Source organism: Cavia porcellus, unplaced genomic scaffold (genome assembly GCF_034190915.1).
Source record: "Cavia porcellus strain 051 isolate PalLab524CR breed Dunkin Hartley unplaced genomic scaffold, mCavPor4.1 scaffold_16, whole genome shotgun sequence".
Lineage (NCBI taxonomy): Eukaryota > Metazoa > Chordata > Mammalia > Rodentia > Caviidae > Cavia > Cavia porcellus.
Window position 1 is genome coordinate 17,892,563 of NW_026947499.1, and position 15,352 is coordinate 17,907,914.

The following is a 15,352-nucleotide window of genomic DNA, read 5'->3' on the forward strand; positions in this document are numbered from 1 at the left end:
CTGATTCTCACAAGAGCAGGTTGTCATAAAAAGAGTGACTCTTGGCCCCTGAGTCTCTCTGGTTTTTACCTTGTGATCGCTTCTGCATGTGGCTGACTGTAATGTAGTTTGATATAACCATGGGCATGCCTAAAGAAATGAGGAATAGAACTACCATATCAATAGTCCCTTTTCTGTGATATACCCAATATAGATGAAATTTTATAAATCACTTTATAAAGGCATCTACACTCCCATGTTCACTGAAGTATTAGATATAATAGCCAAGATACGGAAACAACTTAAATGCCCATCAACAGATGAATGGATAAAAAATGTGTGTGTGTGTGTGTGTGTGTGTGTGTGTACTTGAATATTTGTCAGTTAAAAACAAAGGAGATCCTGCTATTTGCCAAAGCATGGATGGACCTGGAAATATAAAGAGAAAAATATTACATGTCATTTACACGTGGACTTTGAAAAAGGGTTTAATACAGGATGTATAACTGACGACTCTAAAGATGGCAAAGAGGACAATCACGACTTTAGTTGAAAAGACAAACTCCAAAATGCTCCCAATAAATCTCTGATCTGTCAGATAATGTCTCCATCTCTCACAGTGGTTATCACATGTGGCTGTGGCAGGAAAGAGAAAATGGGGAGATGTGGGTCGAAGGATACAGTCTGAAACAGAAGCTGTGTAAAATAAAAAAGTCCAAAGGTCTAATACACAACATGAGGTTTAAAATTAACCAAATTATATTATATTAGGGATTTTGTTAGGTAAATTTTAACTGCTCTTGATATACACGGGAAGTAATTATGTAGCTGGGCATGGTGGCACACACCTTTAATCCCAGGATTTGAGACTCCAAATCAAGAGGATCACAATTTTGAGTCCCATCTGGGATTCAAAGAACTAGGATGTAGCTCAGTGGTAGAGCACTTCTGTAGGATGTGCAAGGTCCTCAGAACTACAGAAACAAACAAATCAAAATAAAAAGTAGAAATGGATAGGGGTGTGCCTCAATGACAGCACCCCTGGCTTCAGTCTCTAGTACTGAGAAAAGGATGTTCATTGGTTTCACTATCATGAACATTTTATTGTCTGTATGCATTCCAGATGGACATGGTGCCACATTCATGCAATCTTAGTGCTCTGGGAAGCTGGGCCAGGAGGATTACATGTTCTAGTCCAGCCTAAAATACTTAGCAACTTTTTGAGACCTTGTTTCAAAATTTAAAAAAACAAAAATAAAGTCTTCTACCAAGAAGACATAACAATTGTAAACATACATGCATTTAACAACAAAGCCTCAGAAAAACAGCAGAAGGAAAAAAGGACAGAATTAAAGGGAAATTCAATTCAAGAGTAGTCTTTGGAGGCTTGACTATATCACTTTCTATAATGGATAAAGCAACTAGATAGAAGATTAGCAGGTAAATAGAAAACATAAACAATACTGTAAGCCAAGTATTTCTAACAGACAATAGCAGAATAACTTCCTTCTTGAGTGGTATGTGGAACAACCTCCAATAGAGACCATATGTTTGACCATAAAACAAATCTCAACATATTTACAAGGACTGAAATCATATAAAGTGCGTTCACTGACCACTTTGGAATGAAATCAGAAATCAATAACAGATGGACACTTAGGAAATTCATAAATATGTAGAAATCAACACATTTATAAATAACTAATGAATAAAAGAAAAATTAACAAGGAGAATTAGAAAATAGTTTAGGTGAAAATGAAAACACAAGTTAGACTCACAATATCATAGATAGAAGACCTCTATTTGTTGATGGCACCTCAGACACCTTTGCTGCTTCTGTTTGAGACATACTTCCTTAGGTCTGGGAAGGTTTACCGGTTGTTAATTTGTCTCCTCCTTTGCGTATTTTGAAGCCTTCTAGGAAGCCATTATCTGACAGATCCAGGATTTATTGGGAGCATTCTGGAGTTTGTCTTTTAAACTAAAGTGGTGGTTGTCCTCTTTGCCATCTTTAGGGTCGTCAGTTATGCATCCTGTATTTTGTGGAGAAGCTGGATATGCTACCATGAAACCTTTTTATATTGCACACTTCTGTATTTTTTGAACAATGGCTTGACGTCCTAACCAGGACTCTCCTTTCTGCTGCCTTCTGGGGCAAAGTTAAGAGGCAATTAACAGCTCCAAGAACAAGGCTAGGAATGAATCCAGATGGAGGTATCATCCATCAGCATGTCTAGAAACAAGGATTTATTTCCCCCTTTTAGTTTCTTTTATGTGACTTAAATTCCAGGGGAATAAAAAAATACCTCCTTATAAACTTAAATCATGGACTTTCTTTTCAAAAAATTAAGTGCCATTTTCCTAACTAGTAGAATATCACCTTGATTATAAAAATAAGATTTAGAGCACAGTTGATTGGAGAACTACTTGTACATAGCAAATGCTTTCTACTTTCCATATTTCAAGCTAAGAAGCAGCTTGTCAGTCTCCATTGCAGTCTCCATTTAAAAACACTCAGTTTTGTTTTAAGAATTTGAGGAGAGTCCTCACCATGCATTGCTCTGGTGTGAAATAAAACCCATCTGAATTTGGCACACCCTAAAGAGAGATGGGTAATGTGGTTGGTTGGAGGTGACAGCCTTTATGACATCTATATCTGTCCAAGGATGTCTCAAAGATCAGAGATCCAAACACGCATGCCCATATTGTTCTTGGTTGATAATATCTTCTAGCTATATCTTTACAGCAGGGGTTCTCGGCATGGTCCCAATTCCCAGCATCACCTGGGAACTTGTTAGCAATCAAATTCTCAGGCCTCACACCAGCAAGGGTGCATGAGGAATTCAGAGATGTGGGGGAACCTTGAGCTGGATTAACAAACCGTTCCCAGAATGCTGACATGTACTCCAAGGTGAAAACCACTGCTTTAAAAAAAAAAAAAAAAAGCAATGCTTTTAAGAAAAAAGGAACAAATTAAGACAATTAATTAATTTTCTAAGGTTTTTTGTTCAGGATCCATAAGCACTGTGCCCCAGTTTTCAGGGGTACCCCTTGAAAGCTTCCAGGGAGGAGGCAGGGAATATAAGCATATGGCGCTCGCTCTGGGCTGGTTGCAGCCTGGAGAGTGTGGCGCCCTCTGCAGCCCTTGTCCAGAGAGAAACGCAGGTCCAGTGGAGGGATGCTGTCTCCCTTTGCCCAAGGAGCTATTCATCCTGTTATATGAAAATCTGTTAGTTAAATGTTTGAAATGAATTTTAAAAGTAATTAAGTTTTAAAAGTGACTTGTTTGTATATAATTAGCTAATTCTCCACTTAAAGTGTATAATTCAATTTATTTCTGAATATGCACAGAATGGTGCAGTGGTGGCCTCTAGTTTTAGAACAGTTTGGACCCTTCTAAAAGAAATCCTCCATCCTCACCCCCCGCTCTAAGCAACTGCTGTGCTACTTGCAGTCTCTGGGGCTTTGCTGATTCTGGACAGTTCATACAAATGAATACACGGTGATACACTGTGTCTGAATTGTTTTCCTTCGTACAGTGTTTTCAAGTTTTATCAATGTTTTAGCATGAACCAACACTTTATATCTATTATAGTCATAATAATATTCTGTTGTATGGATATACAAAAATTTGTTTATCCATTCTATTAGTTAACAACATTTGGTTTTGTTTCTAATATTTGACTATTATGAATAGTTATACTATGCATATTTGTCTTCTGTCTCTATCTCTCTGTCTCTCTGTCTCTGTCTCTCTGTCTCTCTGTCTCTCTGTCTCTGTCTCTCTGTCTCTCTCTCTCTCTCTCTCTCTCTCTCTCTCTCTCTCTCTCTCTTCTTTTCCTTCATCCAGGGTCTTGCTATGCTACTCAGCCTACTCTTAAATTTTTGAGCCCAAGTAGCCAGGATTCCAGGGTGCATCACCATGTCTGGCTTATTGACTCTTTACATTTAAATTATTTTTTCTAACTTTTCAGGCTATTCAAAACACATGTACATGCCAAATTTGACATATAGGGTGGACAAATTTTCTTAGGATTGACAAGTTTTCTTAGGATTGAGGCATTTCTAGGATATGGAATTTTCAGTACTAAAATCAGAAAATTCTGGAAGTTGTTGGTCATTCTAACTGTGGATCTCCAACTAGCTACTCTCACATAAATCATTCTCCCAACTTTCCATGGTTCACTTTTCCTGTGAATGAGAGATCAGTTTGTTTTGATTCAGTTTATCAAGTGTTCAAATGCCTACAATACAAAGCTCTGAAGTTTAGTGTAATGACAGATACAATAGTAAATCAGATAAAATTCCTTGTTCAGGGTTATTCTCACAGCTTCAACAATTATCTTCCCAGTTGAGTGGAGTCTCACATTCTATAATCCCAGGACTCTAGGAGGCTGAGGCAGGAAAATCTTGAGTTCCAACCCAGTCTGGGAAATGTAGTGACTTAATGAGACCTTGTCTCCAAACAAAAACAAAAACAAAAATAATTTTTTAAGTGGTGGAAGAATATTAAAAGATGTTTTGGGCAGGGGATATAACTCAGCAGAACAGTGCCTGACTAACAAGCATGAAGTCCTGAGTTCAATTCCCAGTACCAAAAATAAATATATAAAAACAAAAGATGCTTCATTTTAAGGAAGAACTTTTATCAGTTTAGTCTGGGATATGTAGAGCTCATCTCATGGAGTTATTTTTAAAGGAGAGAGGAAATGAAACAGTGCACTGATTAGCTGTTATTCCTGGGAATGTGACCTCACACTGCAAGAGTCAAAAGTTATTGCAAGCTAAGTCTTTAAAAGGTCACCATAAAAAAAAAAAGATCACCACAAAAGAAGTGAATCAGTAGATGTTTAAGTTGTGCCAGTGATACATACAAATACATGCAAGTGAGAAAAGTAACTGTTTTAACATTCTATAGCATGGTTGCTCCCAGGTTATGCTAAAGTTTTCAGTAGTTTTCTATTTTACTAAAATATGAAGGGCAGGGTTACTTTAACCATTTTGTCTATTGCAGTATGAAAAAAACATCAAATTTACGATATTAGGGCTGAGGGTTCAGTGGTAGAGCACTTGCCTACCACACACAAAAGTCTAGGTTTGATTCCTGGCACTGAAATACATACACACATACATACACACACATACTTTATCATTTTAACCATTATTAAGTGTACAGTACACTGGCATAAACAATATGCACATTGTTGTGCATCATATCTCTAGAAATTCTTCATCCCACTAAACTAACATTCTATATGCACTTCATTTCCCCCATCCTCCTGGTACCCGGTTGGCTACCCACTTCCATGGCTATGCAAATAGCCATGTGCAAATGTTTAGATCGGATGTCTTTAGGTTGGTATCACTCTACTTTTCTGATTCTATGAGCTTGACTACTTTTGATACCTCATCTAAGAGGAATCATGCAGTATTTATCATTCATTATTGGCTCATTTCATTTAGATAATGCCCTTGTTTCATTCATTGTATAACATTCATTTTGTGGTCAGATAATATTCCACCGTGTGTGCATACCACATTTTCTTCACCCACTCAGTTGTCTGTAGACATTTAGGTTGTTTCTGCCTCACAATGAGTGCTGGTGTCCAAATATATCCTTATGATCTCGTTTTCAATTATTGTGGATATATACTAAAAAGTGGATTTGCTGGATCATATGGTAATTCTCATTTTAGTTATTTTTTTTAGAAAATTCTATACTGTTTTTCATAGGAACTTCACCATCTTGCATCCTTCAGCCAATTTTAAGCATATAACTGAGTGATGTGAAGAACATTCACAGTGTGTACCGCCAGCAACACCACTCATTTCCATGAATTTTTCAGTAACTCATTAGAGTAACTCCCCATTCCTCCTCCCTCCCTTGCTAACCTTTATTCTATCTTTATAAATTTGCCAATTACAGGCACCCTGTAGGAATGGAATTATACAATAGTTGTCATTTTATGTCTAGTATTTCTTAGTGTAATGTTTTCAAGGTACAGCCACATTGTAGAACCTGTCAAAGAAAGGTTTTTGGCAGTATGGGAGATTGAAACTAAGACCTTCGCACCAAGCTACATCTCTTGCTCATTTACTTTTACTTTGAGGCAGGGTTTTGCCAAGTCATGAAGTTGTCCAGGCTGAGCTTGAACTTGTCCCAGACTCCCAGAGTGCTGGAATTACAACCATGGGTCTCTATGCCCAGGAAATTTCACTCTAGTAAACGACTGAATAATATTCTTTTTAGTATACATTAGCACATTCTGTTTATCCATTTATCTGTTGGTGGACACTTGGATTGTTTCCACCTCTTGACTGTTCTGAATAAAGTTGCTGTAAATATTAGTGTACAAGTATCTGCTTGAATCCTTGCCTTCGGTTCTTTGGGAAATATAGAAGTGGAGCCAGAAATAGGAGTGGAATTTCTGGGTCATGTAGTAACTCAGACATGTTCAGGTCTATCATGGAAAGGGTACCGGATTGCCCACCCACCTTCCATAACTATGCAAAATAGTCATGGCCAGATGTTTAGACTGGATGTCTTTAGGTTGGTATCCACCTCCTGAACCAAGGAGCTGTTTGTAGACATCATGTAATACAAAGTAGAGGAGGGGCAGATTCTTTTAGAAATGAGTGGGGCAGGGACAAACAGTGACTGACACCTAAATATGAGATCAGAAGTAGCCATAGAGGGCTGGGGATTTAGCTCAGCGGCATAAGCACCTGCCTTGCAAGCAGGTGGTCATGAGATCAATCCCTGGTACCGATAAAAAAAAAAAGAAGTAGCCATAAATAAATTGATACGTACTATGGATATAGTTTCATTAACATTTGCTGGATGAATAATAAATTAAGTTTTTATTACCATTCCATAATTGATTGTCTCAACAGACAATTTATTTCAAGTTATCCAATGTTTAATAATTCGGATTTCTCCTGTTAGGTTCATAAAAGATGATTTCTTCTGAAACTCTTAAAAAAGTCTAACACTTAAGGATGCGGGCTCTAGAAACAGGTTGACTGGGTTATTTTTATTTTATTTTATTTGTTTTTGTTTCCTCTCTTTTCTTTCTCTTTTTTCCTATACCTTGGGCCTTGGAGATGCCAGGTAAGTGCTATATTGCCTGGGTTTCAATTTCATATCAAATTCTGGCTGCCAAGGACCCCCTGCAACTTATTGGTCCAACTATGAGACTTTCTTTCTTTCTTCCTGTCTTTCTTTCTTCCTTTCTGTCTTTCTTTCTTTCTTTCTTTCTTTCTTTCTTTCTTTCTTTCTTTCTTTCTTTCTTTCTGTCTTCCTTTCTGTCTTTCTTTCTTTCTTTCTTTCTTTCTTTCTTTCTTTCTTTCTTTGTACCTAGGATCAAACTCAGGACCTGGCACTTGCCAGGCAAACTCTTACGCTGTTGAGCTAAATCCCTGGCCCTGTTTGTTTATCTTTAAAATGGCATAAAAATCATACCTGCTCAATGAGGCTGTCACATCCACTGGAACAATGACACATATTCCTGGGCTCTTGGTATACTGAAATCCAGATTTTCAAGATATTATCATTTTGGTTTTGGATCTGGTGTGCGATTATACTGTGTGATTGGTATGAAATTGTTACCAATCCTTGGATTGGTGTTTTAACAAATATTTTTATTTTTATTTGCACATTTGTAGTACACAACGATTACATGTATCTTGGAGAGTTGGTATGCGGACACAACCTATAGCGATTCTCTTTGGATCCCCTCCGTCATCCCCCCTCCCTTCTTCCATCTCTTGGTACTTTCCCCATCTTCTAAAGATCGCTCTCTCTGGATTGACTTTCTTGTACCCTCTCCTGTTGGGAGCCGCGGCCGACACCGGTCGCCTTACTTGGCGGACGTAGGGCCTGTGGGTGGGAGCGGAGCCTGAGCTAGATTGCCCCTCCCATCGAGTGAGCCAAGTTGGCGCCTGCTTCCTGCCCCCTGATTGCCCTGGCGACATAAGCAGCCCGCGCAATAGAATAGTCTGCCTAGCAACAACTGTTAGCCAATCAGCCCGCATCGCGCGCTTTGAACTGATTGGCCACTGTTACCCTATAAAAGTAAATGCCTCTCCCGCCACAAGAGAGAAGCACAGAGGAAGCACAGAGAGAGATAGAAAAAGTCCACCGGCGAGAAAGGGCTGGTGGCAGAGTGGAGGCCTCGCGGGGCCCACGCGGAGATAAATAAAGGCAAGGTTGCACACCGCCAGACTTTGTCGTGTGTCTTTCCTGCCGGCCGGGAGCGACCCCGACATTTGGTGACCCGCACGGGGACTGATCAACCCCGAGACACGGCGGTGGTGTGCAACGCTCCAGCGTGGTGCTGCCGGACAGGTGAGTTGGGGATAAGCCTGGGCTCTGGGTGGCGCGCACCTACAGGGCTTTTAGACTCCCCTCAGGCTCACGCGTAGGTGACGGGTTCTTTAAGTCACACGCGGTGAGTAACAGCCCTTAGAGGTTGAGGATGGGTAATTTACCGAGCGCGGAGGCGCGGCCCTTGGTAAAGGCCCTTAAGAAGCTTTTAAAAGCTAGAGACCTCAGGGTAGGTCAAAAAACACTGGAACTATTCATAACAGAGGTAGATAGGGTGGCTCCCTGGTTTTTACCCACGGGGCATTTAAACCTGCCGTCATGGGAGAAGTTAGGCGGGGACCTCGCTTCGGCGGAATTGGAAGGGGATATTTCGCCGGCTATTCGCCCCCTGTGGGAAATGATACATGCGTGCCTTGACTCCTATGCCGAGTTGCGCCGCGAATTGTGTGCGTGCGCCGCTCGAAAAAAGCAGAGAGAGGAAAAAGGGCCCCTGAGCGCTCTCTGGCGGGGAGGAGATAGAGAGCCATCCGCTCCGCCCTGGAGCTCTTCTCCAAAAGCGGCTCCCCGCCGAGAGGCCGCTACAGGGAACCCTCCCTTCTCTCAGCCGGCACAGGAAGTGACGCCCCGTTCCACTCTGTCGCGACCGCCATCCTATGACGTTGCGCCGCGGGGCGGACGGTATTTTCATGGGCGGCTACTCTGCCGAGCAGGCTGAGAAAAACGCCGGTCGAGGAAACGGGGGCTGGGGATTTAGCTCAGCGGCATAAGCGCCTGCCTTGTAAGCAGGCAATCGCGAGTTCGATCCCTGGCACCGATAAAAAAAAAAAAAAAAAAAAAAAAAAAAAACGAAAAAGACCAAAAATAAAAAAAAAATAAAAATAAAAAATAAAAAACAAAAAGGGGGAGTAAGCCAAGGCCTGCCTCCAAAGGCGCGGTTATCTATGGCATGACAATGGATGGGCCCGGATCCGGTGGTTAGCTGGAACCGAGGCGCGGTTTGTGTTTTTCCGCAGGAATCGGGACGAGAACCACTGTGGGTCCCAGAGAGGTTGACGCGACAAGTCCCTCGACTGAAGATCAGGCCTGTTCCACCAGGGGCCAACTGCAGACCCAACAACAAGATGAGCCCTAAAAGAACTGCAGGACAATCCCTTTTTGGGGGCCTGGAACGGCTTGCTCCCCTATGTGCTACCCTTGTTAGGCCCTCTATGCTCTTTGTTCTTGCTCCTGCTTATAGGACCATTCTTGCTCCGATGGGTTACATCATTTATTAATGGGCGCCTTGCGGCGGCCCGGCATCAAGTACGCCTGGTTGCCCATGCGGCCCTGGCAGCAGCCCGTGATGGGCACAATGACCCCCAGGCCTACGCATGGCTTGCTCGACTGGCCTACGACCGGGTCTAGGTGTGGCGGGTCTTCCGCACTCCTTCCCTATTGACACTACACAGCAGGGTAGATGAGTCAATGACGGGTAAGAGCGTGCCTCCCCAGCATGACTCGACCTAAGCCAGGCCCTACCCCATGGCGCACGAAAGCCGCTGGATTACTAGAATCTGCCCAGATCTAGATGCCTCTCCGAGGGGATCACACGGAGGGGCATGAGTGCATGCCTATGTGCATCCAGGTTCCGTCCAGTTCACTCCTGGCCCTGGAAAAAGGACAAGGGTCTCAAGGCCTTGGCGGACCCGGGGGCGGCCGACCAGGGTCCAAGCCAAGGGCCTACGGTGGGCCTCAACACAGGGCATAAGCCTCTGCACTCGATCCAGGGCGGGCTGCGATGCATACATTCATTCAAAGTAAATAAAATAGGGGGAGATGTTGGGAGCCGCGGCCGACACCGGTCGCCTTACTTGGCGGACGTAGGGCCTGTGGGTGGGAGCGGAGCCTGAGCTAGATTGCCCCTCCCATCGAGTGAGCCAAGTTGGCGCCTGCTTCCTGCCCCCTGATTGCCCTGGCGACGTAAGCAGCCCGCGCAATAGAATAGTCTGCCTAGCAACAACTGATGTTAGCCAATCAGCCCGCATCGCGCGCTTTGAACTGATTGGCCACTGTTACCCTATAAAAGTAAATGCCTCTCCGGCCACGAGGGAGAAGCACAGAGAGAAAGCACAGAGAGAGATAGAGAAAGTCCACCGGCGAGAAAGGGCTGGTGGCAGAGAGGAGGCCTCGCGGGGCCCACGCGGAGACAAATAAAGGCAAGGTTGCACACCGCCAGACTTTGTCGTGTGTCTTTCCTGCCGGCCGGGAGCGACCCCGACACTCTCCCAACCCCTACCCTCATCAACACTAAAGAAAAAAGCATCTCCTTTCCTTTATTTCTATGAGAATCTCCAAGCATCATCCTCACACTTCCTGCCAGCCACTGTCATGGGTCATTGTTGTAGCTTCCCCTTGTATAATTTCTCTTCTCTTCATGTATTCACATTAGACCAGAGGTTTTCACTTGGGGGTGTTGAAAGCTTAAAACAAAACAAAATACAAACAACTCTCTGGTCCCACCTCCAGGAAGTTGAGCTCAATTGGTCTGGGATGGAACCAAGAGTCATTCAACAATATTTATCGAGCACAGAAAGTGTAGTAGAAGGGGTGTAGGGGGACCCTTGAAGCATAGGAAAGACTGGAAGCCGGGACTTTGTCTTATTTGAATGTTTTAGATTTCTCAGAGTCAGGATTCTAGAAGTCACTGCATAATGATGCTGAATGAATGAATGAGTTATCCTTGGCCTTCTCGTGCTTAACGTACCTTTTTCTAGACTTCTGTCACTAGACCTTCAGTCCCAGGGTGACGATATGTCCAATCACCTAATGCAATGCCTGGCACTCAGTAGGTGCTTAATAAACAGTGCTTTAATGCCAAATCTATATTTAAAAATCATACTCTGTTTGTTATAGCAACGCGGGCTTCCGGAATATTATACTGATAACATCAGGGAATCCCTACAAATAAACACTCAGAGACAGGCATCCTCTGGCAGAGGGGCATTTCACAGGCTGATGCCTCCTGGGCACCGAGGAGGACCACCAGCCCCACGCAGCGCGGCGGTGCCCGCTCTGCGCAGACGGCCCTCCCCGCCCCCTCTGCCCGCGCACCTCCTCGGCCCCCGCCTCCTGCCCTCCGCCCACTCTCGCCGCGGTCTCCCGGCGGCGGCGGCTTTGTCTCGTGGGCTGCTCCCCGCGGCTCCCTCCCCGGAACGGCTGCCGGCCGAGGGAGGCCTGGGCGCGGAGCTGTCCGGCGCCCCGGTGCTGAAACCGCGAACCCTCGTCCTCCACCACCACCATGTAAGGCCATGAGAAGGGCTCGTCCTGGCGCAGCGCGGACATGGAGGAGGACTTATTCCAGCTCAGGCAGCTGCCGTGAGTACATGGGGGCGAGAGAGAGGCAGACAGGCTTTCTTTGAAGAAACGCAAAGCTGCAGGGGTGCATCTCTGCATGTGCAAAGCGAACTGTAATTGCAAAGGAAGGAATCAGGCCTGGAGCAGATGAGCCATTTTCCAACCCCGGCAACCCAGCTGCTCCAGCTCTGACTCAGTTCCATTTCTCAGATCGGTCGGGATCCCGCCGGGAGCCACGGGTATCATATTTTCCCTTTTAATTGCTCTCCATCCTAAAGGGAATTGTGAGGGCTGTGTGTGAAGGAAGCGTTAGCTGCTGGTTGGAAATGTGGACTGAATTAATAAGTCTGTGCGGTGAGCTGGGTCCTATCCAGCCCTTCCCTTGTGCTGTGAAATCCTCATTTTTCGGCAAGGTCTTTTGGAAATGAATGATGCGATGTTGCAAACTGGTTTCTAAAAAGCTGAGATTCCTTCCTAGAGGAGAAGCTCGGGCAAAGTCCTGTTGTTTATGGAGTGTGTGTGAGAGAGGCTTGTGCGCCGCCTAAACCTCTTGCCTTCTTCTGAATGAAAGGGTTTTCGAACATCTCCTGGAGTGACTCGCTGTTGGGAACATCAGGAACGATGCTCCTTTGAGGATAAGGATTTTTTAGGAATACCAGATTTGCTTCAGAAATCCTGGGAGAATACAATGGAATGAACAGGGGCCTTGCAGGGGGTTTACAGATTTTTTTTCTGTCATGAGCAGATGGTGATTTGTTAATTTCAGGAGTCTAAGAGGGGACATTTTTAAAAGTGCGTTTCTGATGGGTTTTGCTTTAATTTTTAGAATCACTAGCCATTTGGGTGGTAAAGTAGATTTTATTTGGGTTTGTTGGAAAGTATACTTTATTAACGAAAATGTGTAGCATGTGTGTATTTTCTTGACTTTAAAAATGGTATGTTTTGTTCTGTGAGCTCCTAAAGAATGCTCCCAAGTGACTTTTAGTGTGACTGATACAGATCTCTGAGGCTCTGAGTACAGAAGGGATTGTAACACTTCTCAATCAGTATGAAATTAATTTTATTTTAAAATTTACTTAATTTAGATTTTACTTTTAAGGTTTTATTAATTGATCCACAAATAGCATGATTTATGAATACAGTATTATTTCACAAATGCTGAAGGATGCCTAATTATAACAATCAGAGGCCGATGTATGACTAGATTAAAATGTAAATGAATGTGTGCAAATCTCTCAAAGAAAACATACCACTTTTTCCAGAAATAAATATGTTCAAAAACCAAACCGTTATTCTAAAATAAAAGTAGTTCAAAAATTGAATTATAAAATTTGGAACTGAGAATAAGAATGTTGTATGTATTGAAACTTTAGTTTTACTGATCTAAATTTTCAAACAATGTCAGAGCATATGAATTTTGTAAGAGATTTATGTATACTTAATCTAATATACAGGCATGCTGTATTATAACAATTCTTTCCTTAATTGAAAAAGAATAAAAATAGGGGGCTAACTCAGTGGTAGGGCAGAAAAAAATAATTAATTAAAAATTAATTTAGCTTTCAGCTTTCAGATGTAGCTCAGTGGGAAAGTACTTGGTTAGCAGGTGTGAGACCTTGGGTTCAATCCCCTAGCAAAAAAAGTAATTTAGAGCTAGGCATGGTGGCACACGCCTGTAATCCCAGCATTCTGGGAGGCCGAGGCAGGAGGATCAAAAACCTAGCCTGAGCTACACTGCAACTTAGCAAGACCTCATTTCAAAATTTAAAAAGATAAAAAGGCTGGGGTTGTAGCCTACTGTGAAGGCTCTAAGTTAAATCCCCAGGACCACAAAAAATTAATTTTAATATAAATATAATATAAATAAAATTAATATAGTAAATAAAACTCAGAGAGAGGCACAAGAATGGAACATGAGTCTTCCTTTTCCAAAACTCCAGTCTTAATACTCAGAGTTGTTTCTCAATTTTTCTTTCTGAGGTTTTATAGACTAAGTACGTATAATATCAGTGAGAGGTTAAACTGTGTACTGTTTGAGAACATTCGCTCTGAGTCAGACATATTTGGGTTCAAATCCTGACCCTCACAGCTGTGTTTCTTTAAGCAAACAAGCTAACCTTTCTGAGACACAGGGTTTCAGCTAGGAAATTAGTATCAGCTGGTGAAAGTGTGGTTCGGGGGCAAAGCATATGCAATGCCCAGCATCCCTACAAAAATGGTTTTATAATAGGACTTGATTGGTTATTGTGAAGAACAAATGAGACAATATGTGTGAAATATTTGGCAGGAATGAAATAACATATGTAAGTTATTATAGTATTACATTTAAAAATCATTTAGAAAAACAAAGTATGTGGGTACGCTATTGCTGGAGCTTATTATTTGAAAGCCCCAAGCTGCATTTGAATGAGGTGAAAATTAGCCCTGAAATGCATTGACCTCAATTTATTAAAAAGAAAAAAAAAGTAAGCTGAAAGACTAGGGAAACAGCCATATGAATCTGAGTGGGTTACAAAGCACGACTGGGATTTTTTTAAACCACACACCATCCCATATATTAAGCACAGATTGCAGATTTCCTGAGAACAATATGGTTTTGAAAAACCCTGAGCGCCTTGTAAAGGGTTGGCAAGAGTGGACTTTGGAGCAGACTCAGTACTGTGGGAGGCCAGGAGTTAATAGATTATAAGTGGTTTACAGGGTCGGGGAAGGAGGAAAGGATGTGAGGTGCCCAAGAACTCATTCCTTGCTTGCCCTTGAAGGCACCTTCACGTGGCTCTGGGTGGCTCATCTGAAATCACAACCCCTCTCCTTGCCTTATACCTGCTGCTCACCCATCTACAAGTAAACATTTTCTTTAGGTCTCTTCTAGGGTAATTTCTTTTGATCCAGGGCCAGAGATTGAACCCAGGGCCTTACATATGTTAGGCAAATGCTCAACCACTGAGCTGTATCCCTGACCCATGGAATGATTTCTTGAAACTAAGTTTTCCAGACAGCACTGAGGGATACACACATTGACTGATTCATTCACTGAGTCGATGGTTTAGTTGGATGCCAACTACACAAGGGATTCTTAACCTGAATGAGATCGGATAGTTCTTGCCTTTGAGGAGCTCACAGTGTAGGAGCTCCATCGTCCCACCTGGAAACCACTAGCTATATGTGGTTATTTAGATTTAAACTTAAATTATCTACTTTATATATGAAATAACTTATATGGTATAGCATATTTTATAAGTATGCAAAAAAATTTTAAATTGGTACTTGAGTAATTTCAAATGTCCACACTGCAAATGCTGGTCTGGGGATGCAGTTCAGTGGAACAGCACTTGCCTAGCATGCAAAAGTTCCATCCCCAATATCATAAAAACAAACAAAAAGCACATACCAACCACACTTCAGATGCCCGATAGGCTGCCATGCTGTGTGGGATGTCCAGAGGACTTCCATAGTGACCATAATTTCCCAAATTCCATTGGACATCACTCATCTAGTGGAAGAGGTACACATTGAGCACATCACCACACACGTAATTAAGGGATTATCTGAAGAACTATCAAGCACTCACACAGTACAAGGAGACTAGTTCTAGATGGGGAAGGGAAAAAGTGATAAAAGGTGGCCTCTGAGTTAGGCAGAGCTGGGTTCAAACTCTGGTTCTGTCTGGCCGCTGAGGTGGCTTTGGGCCAGTGGCTTTGTCTCGCAGAGACT

General features: G+C 42.7%; 1 protein-coding gene across 2 annotated transcripts in view; it reads left to right on the top strand.

Annotated features, from left to right (window-relative positions):
- The first annotated feature begins 11,271 nt into the window (after positions 1 to 11,271).
- Svop (SV2 related protein) overlaps positions 11,272 to 15,352 on the top strand; it is an 82,376-nt gene continuing 78,295 nt past the window's right edge. Inside the window, exon 1 of one of the 2 annotated variants that reach the window (XM_003477944.5) lies at positions 11,272 to 11,659. In XM_003477944.5, the coding sequence (XP_003477992.2) occupies positions 11,625 to 11,659 (35 nt within the window). In that variant the 5' untranslated portion in view covers positions 11,272 to 11,624. Of the gene's footprint in view, positions 11,660 to 11,724; positions 11,878 to 15,352 lie in introns of those variants that run through there. The other variant, XM_063225800.1, reaches the window with a different exon arrangement.